Raw genomic sequence first — 14457 nt, 5'->3', positions numbered from 1 at the left:
AGCGTGATCTCTCGAGAACACGCTGTGTGTCTGCACTGCCAGAAGCTGGGCGTTAACGAACAGAAGTGGATGATGCTGATTCGTCAGCATCATACACTCCCATTCCCAACGCCCAGCTAGTAAAACAAGTAAAAACACCCCGATGTACACACATAATACACGCCCAGTTGGACTTTTACTTTAAACACGCCCAGTTGGACTTTAGCAAGCCTCATTTGCATAAATACAAAAATGGTCATAACTTGGCCAAAAATGCTCGTTTTTTAAAAATAAAAACGTTACTCTTATCTACATTGCAGCGCCGATCTGCTGCAATAGGAGATAGGGGTTGCAAAATCTGGTGACAAAGCTACTTCTGTGGAAACCAAACAGAGGAGACATTACAATCAGATAGATTAGGTGTTTCTCAACATAATCTATTATCTATCTATCTATCTATCTATCTATCTATCTATCTATCTATCTCTCTCTCTCTCTCTCTCTCTCTCTCTCTCTCTCTCTCTCTGTCTGTCTGTCTGTCTGTCTGTCTGTCTGTCTGTCTGTCTGTCTATCTATCTATCTATCTATCTATCTCTCTCTGTCTGTCTGTCTGTCTGTCTGTCTGTCTGTCTATCTATCCTCCCTAGATTTGCTGTTGGTCCACTCATCTACACAGTTGATGACGTGGTATAACTGACAGTTAGTAAAGGACACGCCCCCGCGGTAGTCACCAGTACCTGTCAGGTATAGATTTTGTGATTCTGATACTCCAGCATATATCACCTTTTCTTTTTGAGGGCTAGTACTACTGTGCTAGAACTGCCTGTTATCATCTCGGGGGCACATCTTCTGTTATATACTGTATGAGACAGGCAGTGGCTTCTCTCTGAGGCAGGCAGGTACCAGTGTCCCTGGGTATGTATGTTGCCGCATGTATAGGTGGCAGTGCATGTGTTATATAGAGCCGGTCATCATCGTTATGCACGCACACATGTGTGTATATATATATACTGTATAGTGCGGAGGGATGATCCACAGCGGCAGTGAGTGTGTTATTGCTGCCGAGTGTCAGTCTCCTCCTCCTCCTCATGTCTCCAGCAGATGAGGTGCAGCCTCTGCCAGTGATGGAGCCGGACACACAGTGACCCCGCACCGCTCCCTGGTGCCCGCACACAGCTGCCGCACACACCCTCATAGGGCATTACCCTCAGCCGCCGGGATGCAAGAGGAGCTGGCGGTTGACAAGCCTGAGGACGAGCCGGAGGATGGTAAACAGGAGCCGGAGGATGCGGGAACAACTGCTCACCCGGACACCAGGACCGACTCGGACAGTGTGGAGAGCAGTGACACCCCGAGCCCCCCAACCTGCAAGATCTGCTTCCAGGGGCCTGAGCAGGTAATGGAGCCTTATGACAGAATGATGCTTGTAGTAGAGTGACTGGCAGAGCTGCCACATCATGCTCCATCAGATCTGCGCTGTAATAGCGCATGGTACCAGTAGTTCTGTACTCAGTGCAATACACACTAATGAACAAACACTGCTGCCTCATATATCCATATAGTACCACCTACATACCTGGCATATATGGCACAATTGCATGTATGACCAGGCAACATGAACTTATACTCTACTGAGTCTGTAATATACCATAAATACACATCCTGAGCTGACACTCAACTAAGGCAGTAATATACCACAAATACACAACCTGAGCTGACACTCAACTAAGGTAGTAATGTACCACAAATACACAACCTGAGCTGACACTCTACTAAGGCAGTAATGTACCACAAATACACAACCTGAGCTGACACTCAACTAAGGTAGTAATGTACCACAAATACCCATCATGAGCTGACACTCTACTAAGGCAGTAATGTACCACAAATACACAACCTGTGCTGACACTCTACTGAGACAGTAATGTACCACAAATAAAAATCCTGTACGTATAGTCTACTGAGTCTGTAATGTACCACAAATACACAACCTGAGCTGACACTCTACTAAGGCAGTAATGTACCACAAATACACAACCTGAGCTGACACTCTACTAAGGCAGTAATGTACCACAAATACACAACCTGAGCTGACACTCTACTAAGGCAGTAATGTACCACAAATACACAACCTGAGTTGACATGCAACAAAGGTAGAAATATACTACAAATACACATCCTGAGCTGACACTCTACTGAGGCAGTAATGTTCAACAAATACACATCCTGATCCAAAACTTTACTAAGGTAGTAATGAACCACAAAAACACATCCTGTACGTATAGTCTACTGTGTCTGTAATGTACCACAAATACACATCCTGAGCTGACACTATACTGAGGCAGTAATATAACACAAATACACATCCTGAGATGACACTCTACTAATGCCGTATTATACCACAAATACACATCCGGAGCTGACGCTCTACTAAGGCAGTAATATACCACAAATACCCATCATGAGCTGACACTCTACTAAGGCAGTAATGTACCACAAATACACAACCTGAGCTGACACTCTACTGAGACAGTAATGTACCACAAATAAACATCCTGTACGTATAGTCTACTGAGTCAGTAATGTACCACAAATACACAACCTGTGCTGACACTCTACTGAGACAGTAATGTACCACAAATAAAAATCCTGTACGTATAGTCTACTGAGTCTGTAATGTACCACAAATACACAACCTGAGCTGACACTCTACTAAGGCAGTAATGTACCACAAATACACAACCTGAGCTGACACTCTACTGAGACAGTAATGTACCACAAATAAACATCCTGTACGTATAGTCTACTGAGTCAGTAATGTACCACAAATACCCATCATGAGCTGACACTCTACTAAGGCAGTAATGTACCACAAATACACAACCTGAGCTGACACTCTACTAAGGCAGTAATGTACCACAAATACACAACCTGAGTTGACATGCAACAAAGGTAGAAATATACTACAAATACACATCCTGAGCTGACACTCTACTGAGGCAGTAATGTCCAACAAATACACATCCTGATCCAAAACTCTACTAAGGTAGTAATGAACCACAAAAACACATCCTGTACGTATAGTCTACTGTGTCTGTAATGTACCACAAATACACATCCTGAGCGGACACTATACTGAGGCAGTAATATAACACAAATACACATCCTGAGATGACACTCTACTAATGCCGTAATATACCACAAATACACATCCGGGGCTGACGCTCTACTAAGGCAGTAATATACCACAAATACACATCCTGAGCAGACACTCTACTAATGCCGTAATATACCACAAATACACATCCTGAGCTGACACTCTGCTGAGGTAGTAATGTACCACAAATACACATCCTGAGAGGACACCTTACTAAGGTAGTAATATACCACAAATACACATCCTGAGCTGACACTCTGCTGAGGTAGTAATGTACCACAAATACACATCCTGAGAGGACACCCTACTAAGGTAGTAATATACTACAAATACACATCCTGAGCCGACACTCTACTGAGGCAGTAATGTCCAACAAATACACATCCTGAGCGGACACTCTACTAAGGTAGTAATATACTACAAATACACATCCTGAGCTGACACTCTACTGAGGCAGTAATGTCCAACAAATACACATCCTGAACTTATACTCTACTGAATCTTAAAATGTACCTGAAATACACATCCTGAGCTGATACTCTACTAAGGCAGTAATGTACCACAAATACACAACCTGAGCTGATACTCTACTAAGGCAGTAATGTACCACAAATACACATCCCGATCCAAAACTCTACTAAGGCAGTAATATACCACAAATTCACATCCTGAACTTATACTCTACTGAGTCTGTAATATACCACAAATTCACATCCTGAGCTGAACCTTTACTGAGTCTGTAATGATAATATGCATGTAATACATATATGGCAAGAAACGAGGATATGGATGTACATATACAAAATGTATAGAAGAGTTTTACTTGAAATACTCATAGGGGAGTCACTTATGTGATAGCCCAGGTAAAGCTGACAAACATATGATGACATGTGTTGGTAGCACGTCAGGCCATCACCCACCAGAACCCCAGACGAAGACTTCCCCCGAAACGTGCATCGGGTTGTGATGCCAGACAACTGGATACTGTGCTATGAGTAAGGCCTTATTCACACGAACGTGTTTTACGTCCGTGATACGTGCCTGAAAATCACGCGCGTCGCACGGACCTATGTGAGTGAATGGGGCCGTTCAGACAGTCCGTGATTTTCACACAGCATATGTGCGCTGTGTAAAACTCACAACATGTCCTATACTTGGCAGTTTTTTGCGCATCACGCACCCATTGAAGTCAATGAAAATCGCACACGGAAGCACTTCCATGTGTCGCGCGTGATTCGCGAATCAGTAGATAAAGAAATGAAGGAAAAAATAAAAGCACTTCCTTAATTTATTTTTCTAAACATCAAAACCGTGTGTCATATGCGTGAAAATCACGCAACCACGCAGCACATACTGATGACACACAGAAGTGCAATGCCCGCAAAACGCACACGCTCGTGTGAATCCGGTCTAAGACTGTTTTTTAGTATCCAGGATATGTTGTATTTTGTACCTTTGTGTTCATGTGACTGGCATTGCCCAGCCACCTCACCTACCATACCTTGTGTTGGGTGGGTGATGGCCTGACATGTGCTACCAACACATGTCATCATATGTTTGTGAGCTTTACCTGGGCTATCACATAAGTGACTACCCTATGAGTATTTCAAGTAAAACTCTTCTATACATTTTGTATATATACAGGTACATCCATATCCTCGTTTCTTGCCATATATGTATTACATGCATATTGTCATTTCAGACTTGTGCGGTCTGGTTTCCATCTTCACACACTGTGGTCGCTATCATCTCTGTAACTTTTTTATGTAATAGTTTTTATGTATTTGTACACAATAAAATGTATATGTTTTATAGTAACTTGTGGTATATTGACTCCTTTTTTTTATTTTTATACTCTACTGAGTCTGTAGTATGCCACAAATACACATCCTGAGCTGACACTCTACTGAGGCAGTAATGTACCACAAATACACATCTTGCACAATAACAAATAGTATTGAGCAAGAACTATTGATGGTTTCCCTGACCCTACACCAAGCTTTTAAGGGCAGGAATGAGAGTAGGTTTCTCCGGGAGTAGAAATCTGCACAAATGTGCGGAAATTGACTTGCTGTATGGTTATTTAATCCATAGCATGTCAATATATATTGCAAAAATGTTGCAGATTTTCCACACAGAAAATTGGGACGGAAATTCTGCTACATGTGAACATACTCTATGGCCCCATTCACACGACCGTAAAAATCGACCCATTCACTTCTATTGTCCACGGACGCCCCATTTATTTATGGAAGGTGTCCAGGCCGCAGAAGTGTATCGCAAAAGATAGGACATGTCCTATCTTTTGCGTTTTACAGGCCGTGCTCCCATACTTTGTATGGAAGCATGGGCAGAGAATGCGGGCGGACGTGTGTGACTGTCCGCAGCCAGTCATGCCCGCAATAGCGGCCCGATATTACGGGCACGGTCGTGTGCATGAGGCCTAAGGCCTTCTTTTATATATTTCTTCTGTTTAAGTTCCATTCCTGGTTTGGGTTTAAAAGTGATATGCAAACTCTGCAGCAAATCTGCACAGTATGTACTAGGCCTGAAAGTGACAGGATTTGCTCTTGCTGGGTTCTGGGGAACCCTGGACCTATAGTTTACTCCTTCCTTCTGTTGACCAGCACTATCTAAGCTCTGGTATTCATTTCCTTTTTAACTTGCTATATATAATGTTACATTGCTACTTACAGATTCTTATGGTCTTCTATCTTCTGATATACTCAGCACCTGCATATTCTATACATTATATATTTCCTATATACTAGTATGGCTAACAAATCCTGGACGCTTCATTGATACCTTTCCCTTAAAAATCAATAAATATAATGCACTGGAACGGGTTGTACCAGCTATGAATAAGCACTTACAAAGCGAATAGTCATTGGGTATTCATGTTAGAAACGTACATTTCCCTCAGTATACACCTGTACCATATTATCCATGTTATGTTTGGTACCTAATTTCCTTCAAGGTTTTGTTTGTCAAGCCACTAGCATTTTAAAGGTAAACTAACTTTCACTGCCAAGGGTACACTATACAGATGTAGCAGAGCTGAATTTGTCATTCTAATTTTTAACACAGCATGTAGTATTACATGGTGCCCATTGAAATGAATAGACGACCATGTAATACATAGCTGTATTGAGTCCATCAGAGGATCTCTGCTTTGGCTCATAGAATTGGATACAGAGCAAGGGATCCATATGTCCCAATAACGTTCAATAAACCTTTTAAGATGATTGGGTAGTCCTATGGAAAACCATTAATAACACATACACTCAAGCTGTGCTACATGAACAAACTCAGCTCGTCTGCATCTCTATGTTTTCCTTTTGATGCCCATTATTGATTATTGTTAAATGCTATGGGGTAGATTTATTAATAATGGCCTAGAGAGATAGCCAAAAGCTAGAGGTGCTCGGCCGAAGATGCGTCTTGGCGCATTTCATGACTCGACAAATCCACAACCATATTCTAAGTGGCGAGCATGTCACAAGTCAAGGTTCTTTCTGGCACACACATTGATAAATGTGGCCAAATACAATAATATCTGCCCCTATGTGTCTAGTTGAGTTATCTTTTATATTTTTTAATGTTTTCATATAAATTCTAATATCCATACAATATTTTGTGAATAAGCAATCATGGCAGACAGCAACATCACCTCATATATCTAACATAGTGGATTATATTGATCTGGGATTATCTAGACACTTGCATGCCCCAGTGACTGTTATGCTTGAGTGGTTTAGATGAATAGTTTGCTATGGATTATCCTTAGAATTATTTCCATCACTTCCACATATATATTTGCAGATTACACAGGAGATGTTTTATGTCCTGCATGCCTATCTATTACTAGGCCTCATTTTGTAATGTCCAATGCTGCTTGTATATGTGTTTCACCGCATTGATTGTATCTATAATGGACATGTTTACTGTGAATCTCCACTGTTTAGACCGTGATTCAGTTTTAGAATATAAACCATGGCAGAGTCAGGGTCTGCTGAGGACAATCAGCACCAGGGACAGCTCACTAAACCAGCAAGAGTCACTGTAGCTCCTCTCGGAAACGACCTGTCTTCCCAGATCTTGAGATAGATGTTTGATATTAAAGCAAATTATTTCATTTGACAATATGATTTGGTATTTTTTTGGATTGCTATGATGAGCTAAAATAAATGATATGCAAAGCACATGGAAGTCATTCATAGACATCCCATGCTAGTTTGCACTGCCGGCTGGATTATAACCCACAAGAGTTAGATTTAGTAGATGTATACGTATAGAACGAAGCAGCTTGGCTGTCTGAATAAGTTTTATGATGTGATAAGTTAGTATAGTATCTGTAGATGTAGTTTCTAATACTTTCACCTTTTCACGCTGCAACCCTATGCTGGGCTTATTTTCATCGCTGACGGTGCACTTTATGTTTGTGTCGCTTCATTATTGTCTGGGTTGACTGAGTAGTGTAGTATTATTGTCAGAGTTTTATTTTCAGGGTTTTTATTTTTTCATTTCTTCTCCATCTGATTAAGAGCTTTGGTGTTTAGACTCCGGTGCTTTGATAGAGATAGATAGATAGATAGATAGATAGATAGATAGATAGATAGATAGATAGATAGATAGATAGATAGATAGATAGATAGATATTAGATAGATATTAGATAGATAGATATTAGATAGATAGATAGAGATATTAGATAGATAGATAGATTATTATGACATAGATAGATAGATAGATAGATAGATAGATAGATAGATAGATAGATGATAGATAGATATGAGAGAGATAGATGGATAGATAGATAGATAGATATGAGAGAGATAGATGGATAGATAGATAGATAGATAGATAGATAGATAGATAGATAGATAGATATGAGATAGATAGATAGATAGATATGAGATAGATAGATAGATAGATATTAGTAGATAGATAGATATGAGATAGATAGATAGATAGATATTAGATAGATAGATATTAGATAGATAGATAGATAGATAGATAGATAGATAGATAGATAGATAGGAGATAGATATTAGTAGATAGATAGATAGATAATAGATAGATAGATAATAGATAGATAGATATTAGATAGATAAATAGATATTAGATAGATAGATATTAGATAGATAGATAGATAGATAGATAGATGATAGATAGATAGATATATTAATAGATAGATATTAGATAGATATTAGATAGATAGATAGATAGATAGATAGATATAGATATTAGATAGATAGATATGAGATAGATAGAGATATTAGATAGATAGATAGATGATAGATAGATAGATATTAGATAGATAGATAGATATTAGATAGATAGATAGATATGAGATAGATAGATAGATAGATATTAGATAGATAGATAGATAGATAGATAGATAGATATGGGATAGATAGATAGATAGATAGATATTAGATAGATAGATAGATAGATAGATAGATAGATAGATAGATAGATAGATACACGGACTTCAGCTCCATGGAAGAGCAAGAGAAACTCTACATCCTGCTGGGTGAAGAGGAAACCACAGTGGGCACAGCGGCACAATATGTCACTGCATGCCATAAACTGAGAGAGACATGATATGCCATGGACTTGTATAACCCCAACCCTAGATATGTCCCTATCCCCCAATCCCTCAGTCCCTATCCCTCATTCCCTTACTTCTTACTTGCTTTGGCAATGCTAATATGTATTTGGTCCTGCCAATAAAGCTTCTTTGAATTGAATTGAATTGAATAGATAGATAGATAGATAGGAGATAGATAGATAGATAGATAGATAGATAGATAGATAGATAGATAGATAGATAGAGATATTAGATAGATAGATAGATAGATAGATAGATAGATAGATAGATAGATAGATAGATAGATAGATATTAGATAGATAGATAGATAGATAGATATGAGATAGATATGAGATAGATAGATAGATAGATAGATAGATAGATAGATAGAGATAGATGATAGATAGATAGATAGATAGATAGATAGATAGATAGATAGATAGATAGAGATATTAGATAGATAGATAGATAGATAGATAGATAGATAGATAGATAGATAGATAGATAGATAGATATTAGATAGATAGATAGATAGATAGATAGATATGAGATAGATAGATAGATAGATAGATAGAGATAGATGATAGATAGATAGATAGATAGATAGATAGATAGATAGATAGATAGATAGATAGATAGATATGAGATAGATAGATAGATAGATATTAGTAGATAGATAGATATTAGATAGATAGAGATAGATAGATAGATATGAGATAGATAGATAGATAGATGAGATAGATATGAGATAGATAGATAGATAGATAGATATGAGATAGATAGATAGATATGAGATAGATAGATAGATATGAGATAGATAGATAGATAGATAGATAGATAGATAGATAGATAGATAGATAGATAGATAGATAGATAGATATGAGATAGATAGATAGTCCACCATCCAGCAGCACCAGTCAGGAATAAAGGTGGGTGCACGTCCCAGGAGCCCGATCACTGCTCCTAAATCCTCAATATTCGTCCAATAAGAGACAGCACTCCAATTTGTGATAGAAAAACGGCTTTTTATTAGCCCCTGTGCGATGTTTCGGCTCTTTACATGGAGCCTTTCTCAAGCATACAAACAGTGTAAAAGCATGTGCTATATATGGAGACCACACAGCTGGTCTCATTAGGCAAGTGATTTAATATAAAACATAAATAAGTACAAAGATACAGTCATGTTGCATCAGTAAAAGTTATACAAAGATACAAAGAAGTGCCATTGTGTATATATGATGGTCCTCAGATCAATCCGGGCCATCCAGTTTACAGCAGAAAAAATACTAATTAGTGAACAACAAAAGTGGGGTGGCGACTATCTATGACAGAGTAGTCTCTTGCTACAGCGCACTTTCGTGCATGCGCAGTACCACTATGAGGCAGGCGGCGGCCATCTTAGTACAGCATACAAGGCCAGCAGCGGCCAGGTTTCTATAATCTTATTGTCAAAATGAAAACTTTATTCTAGGAACCGTGCACACAGTCGATTGCGTCCATGTACAGCGTAAAGGGAACTTAGAAGATACCAAAAAAAAGTGCAATTTAATGGAGATGACAGGGAATACACCCAGTCACCAATCATAACTGCACTGTGAGATATAGACTAGTAACTTTAAGAGTCAAGAATATGTTGCGCTGAAGATGCGCATATAAATGAGAGCAGTTGATAAAGAGACTTAAGGTAGCAATTTATAGATAAAAAACGGCAAAATAAAAGGGAAGAGAGTCATCATACATATCCAGAAAGGATTATGATGATTATGATAATGATAATGTTACCCCTGGGAAAATAGAAAAAAAAAAACAAAAGTTCTAAAAACGCATGAAAAACGCTGTACAAACGCATGGTGTGCACAATACCCTTAAAAAATAAAAAATTCTAAAAATGTTTTTCTATTTTTTTATTCCTTTATTTCTTTATCTCCAAAAACCCTTTGGAGATAAAGAAATAAAGGAATAAAAAAATAGATCTAGCTATAGGCTCTTATAGATCAGAGATGGAAAAGAATAACCGATGAGGAGATGAATTTGTCAAACTGTAATTCATAGTATCTATAAACAGTGACGGGAATTTTTTTAAAGACTTGTGTTTCATAGTAAATTTGTCCCACTCCTTATGGTATGCCCACCCACTTGTAAAAACGGTGTAAAACATTAAAAAGTCGCATATTATTTTGCAAGTATGGCATGCATCATAATTTGTGAAATTTTTAATGCCATAAAACGGGTGTAAAGCCATTGATAAATCCCGCCCCCCCCCCCCCCCCCCCCACGTGAGTTTTCTGACTTATCACCTCCAAGTTGTTACAATGCTGGGATCCTTACGGGTAAAGTTTGTTATACAAGGACAGACCAAATAGATTCCTGGCTCTCTAATAAAGTAAAATAAAGACTCAAACACTGGTAATGATTGGGCATTAGCGTAATGCATTTTGCAGTCTGCTAAGATTTATTCTTTAGAAATTAGATTTGTACTCTGGAGTGCTTCCCAATGTCTTTGGTGAAGTCAATCAGAATGACTGGGCATTTTTGCTGCTTGTATTAGGTTGAGTTGCTTGCCACTTGAAAATGATAATGGATATAATAAGGACCTGAGCCTTTCTATGTAAAGTGAATTTAGAATTTAAGTCATCTGCTGAAAATACAATGCACAAGTGCAGCGGCAGCATAGAAACTAATAAACATTCTAGAATTGTAGCATTCTGACATGGATTTTCCAGCTCCATAGAGATGAGCGGCTCTCCATTGATTTCTACGGAGCTGCCGAACAAATAAGCCGGACACAGAAGCCGAAAGTCCAAGCTTTTCATGTAGCGCTCTGGGTGATTTTCGGTCCCCCGTTCTCCTTATCGCTGTGGTCGGTCCTCCCAGCAATCACACTTGTATCCCCTATCCTGTGGATAGGGGATACATGTGTTTTATGGCAAACCCCTTTAAGTGGTTAAATGGCGCGGTCAATAGCAACCGTGGCATTTATAGGGGTTTTTTCCGTGGAGGACATTTATGACATATACACAGGATATGTCATAAATGTCAGATAGATGTGGGTCCCACCTCTGGGATCCGCACCTATCTCTATAACGGGGCCCTCTAAACCCCGTTCTATCTCCCGGCCACTTGATTACATGTCGAGTTACTGAGCTACGCGGTTTCCGTAACTCCTATAGAACTGAATAGTAGTTACGGAAACAGAGTAGGTCATATGCTACGCTGCTTGCTGCTTCCATAACTGCCATTCACTTCTATGGGAGTTATGGAAACCTCATAGCTCAGCGAGTTACACTGTTTCAGTAACTCCACATGTAACCAAGTGGCCGCTGGTTCAATTCCCCTAGGGAAACTAGTAAAATGTGTGGAAAAAAAAAGTTAGATACATTTTCAGGAGTGTAAAAAAAAAATAAAAAAATATTAATCTAAAAAAAAAAACCCTTTACCAATTTTTCCCCGAACGCAATGTAAAAAATAGAAAAAAAATTGGTAACCCTGCATCCGTATTAGTCCGATCTATTACAATATACCATTATTTAACTTGCACGGTGAAATGCATTCATTTATTTATTTTTTAAAATCATCAGAATCGTTTTTTGGTCACCTTAGCGCTTAAAAAAATAAAGTAAAAAGTGACCAAAAAATGGTGCCAATAAAAACTACAGCTCGTCCCGCAAAAAATAAGCCCTCACACCGCTTGATCGATGAATCGATGATAAAATATAAAAAAGTTATGGCTCTCAGAATGTGGTGAAACAAAACAAATAATTTTTTAACAAATACTTTTTTCTTTGTAAAAGTAGTAAAATATGAAAATATTTTTTTCTTATTTTCTGCGTCTTATGGTCAGGTGCGTCTTCTAGTTCGAAAAATACGGTACTTATTTTGTAGAACAGTTTATGGAGCTTTTAACGGAGTTGTCTCATTTAGACAAAACCTTTTTTTGAATGGAAGCCAGCTTCTCTAACCCCTGAATGAGCACCTGTTATCGCTTAATTTTAGGGTTAAACTGAAAAAAATACCTTCTATACATATTGACAGCTGACTGGCCTGTTAGAATAACCTCCTATACACTACTTAGCACCAATAATTGTGATTGGTCGATACCGTCTTCAAAAACAAATTTCCAAGCTTCACCCCTTCACACCTGGTAATCTCCATGACTGGATATCAGGAAGGGAATATAAACTGACATTGACACTCATTAATAAAACAGAGACAGAGGCTCTTTAATTATATTATTAACACAAATAATGTAGAACACTTTTCCCCTGCAGAGGTTGCTGGGAGGGGAAATGCAGTATTACCCAGTGCCCAAGTGAAGGGCGACTATGTAATATATGGCCAGGTTAAATCCGTTAGTTCTGGTGTATGAGCAGCGGTTGACTTGTTGTCTGCACCCGACTAAATAATAATGCATGGTTGGACCGCGCGTTGTTTTCAGAAACTGAAAAGAGATTTACTACCTTCGTAGATGTTGGAAATCCTCTTACTGGAGTGCTTTGTTGCCAAACTATCTCTTCCGATCCCGGCTGCCGTTATGTCACGTGACTGCCTTATTCCTACAGCGTCTGCTGTGTGGACCGCTAGCCTCTTGTACTATGCATTCCTATGAGATGGTCAATCGGAGGAGATAGTTCAGCAACAAAGCATCTGGTAAGAGGATTACCTGTCCTACCTTTAACCGGGTGTACTTTCCAAATGGGGACCAAGATAAAAAAAATCACTGGAGTGTTCCTTTAAGTAGAAAGTATCATGTGGCTGCCTCTAGATGCATAGACAGTAGGGCTTCCTTAACAGTTGTGTTGTCATTTACATTAACATGGGAACTGAAATAGTGATCATATTTTGTGTCAACACATTAACACAATTTTTTTAATATTGAGTAAATATATATATTTTACTAGTAGTGTTTTATCACTGCTAGTGGCCTACTATAGCTATAGATCGCCTATTAGTGATGGCAGAGTCCTAAATGGAAGCTTTTCAACTTTACATTGAAGCTCACCAAGTTTACATGCATGAGCTACTAGTGTATGCTCCGAAGTGGCAGAAAAATCATTAGGCCACCTGAGACACCAGTACCCAGGTGAAGCAGCGACGATTGTGCCCCTGAAAATGAACAAAGTGATGTCACAAAACAACACAGTGATGACACAGCACATGGATAATAATTACTGTAAAGTCATAGTAGAGGGTTAGTGCTTCCAGTGATGTCACAGTATGGGAATAGTGCACACATTGAGGTCACAGAACAGGGATAATAAACATAGTGATATCTAGGAGCTAAGGATGATCTCAAAGCACAGGAAAAATAGCCATAGGGATGTTGCGGCGCACAGATGAAGTGTACAGTGATCATGGTCAACGTGTATGACTATACAGTTACAATACACAAATTATGTCACAAATCAGGAATAAGAAACAGTGATGTCATATGTGATACGTAAATAATAAACCAAGCAAAGTCATAGGAAAGAGTTATTGCACACAGTGATGTCACAGAAAAGCAATAATAAACATTGTGATTTTTTTTTAATGGCTAAGAACCGCAGTGACAGCACATACATAATAAACACAGCATCATAATACAAGTATAGTGTACACAGTGATGTCACAATAGAGAGGTAATAAAAACTGATATCTCTGCACAGACATAATAAAGGCAATGATAGCACAGAATTAATAATCTAAGTGCAGTACCAGTAGAAATAATAGTCCTAGGAATGTCACAGTGCA

The 14457-nt window shown here is 38.7% G+C and overlaps 1 protein-coding gene across 1 annotated transcript in view; it reads left to right on the top strand.

The window, feature by feature from the left end:
- The first annotated feature begins 960 nt into the window (after positions 1–960).
- Positions 961–14457, top strand: part of MARCHF11 (membrane associated ring-CH-type finger 11) — a 40790-nt gene continuing 27293 nt past the window's right edge. Inside the window, exon 1 of the mRNA XM_075828490.1 lies at positions 961–1375. Within this exon, the coding sequence (XP_075684605.1) occupies positions 1199–1375 (177 nt within the window). The 5' untranslated portion in view covers positions 961–1198. The remainder of the gene's footprint in view (positions 1376–14457) is intronic.

This window comes from Rhinoderma darwinii, chromosome 5, assembly GCF_050947455.1.
Source record: "Rhinoderma darwinii isolate aRhiDar2 chromosome 5, aRhiDar2.hap1, whole genome shotgun sequence".
Taxonomy (NCBI): Eukaryota; Metazoa; Chordata; class Amphibia; order Anura; family Rhinodermatidae; genus Rhinoderma; species Rhinoderma darwinii.
The sequence above is the reverse complement of the archived record's forward strand: the minus strand, read 5'-3'. Positions and strand labels throughout refer to the sequence as shown.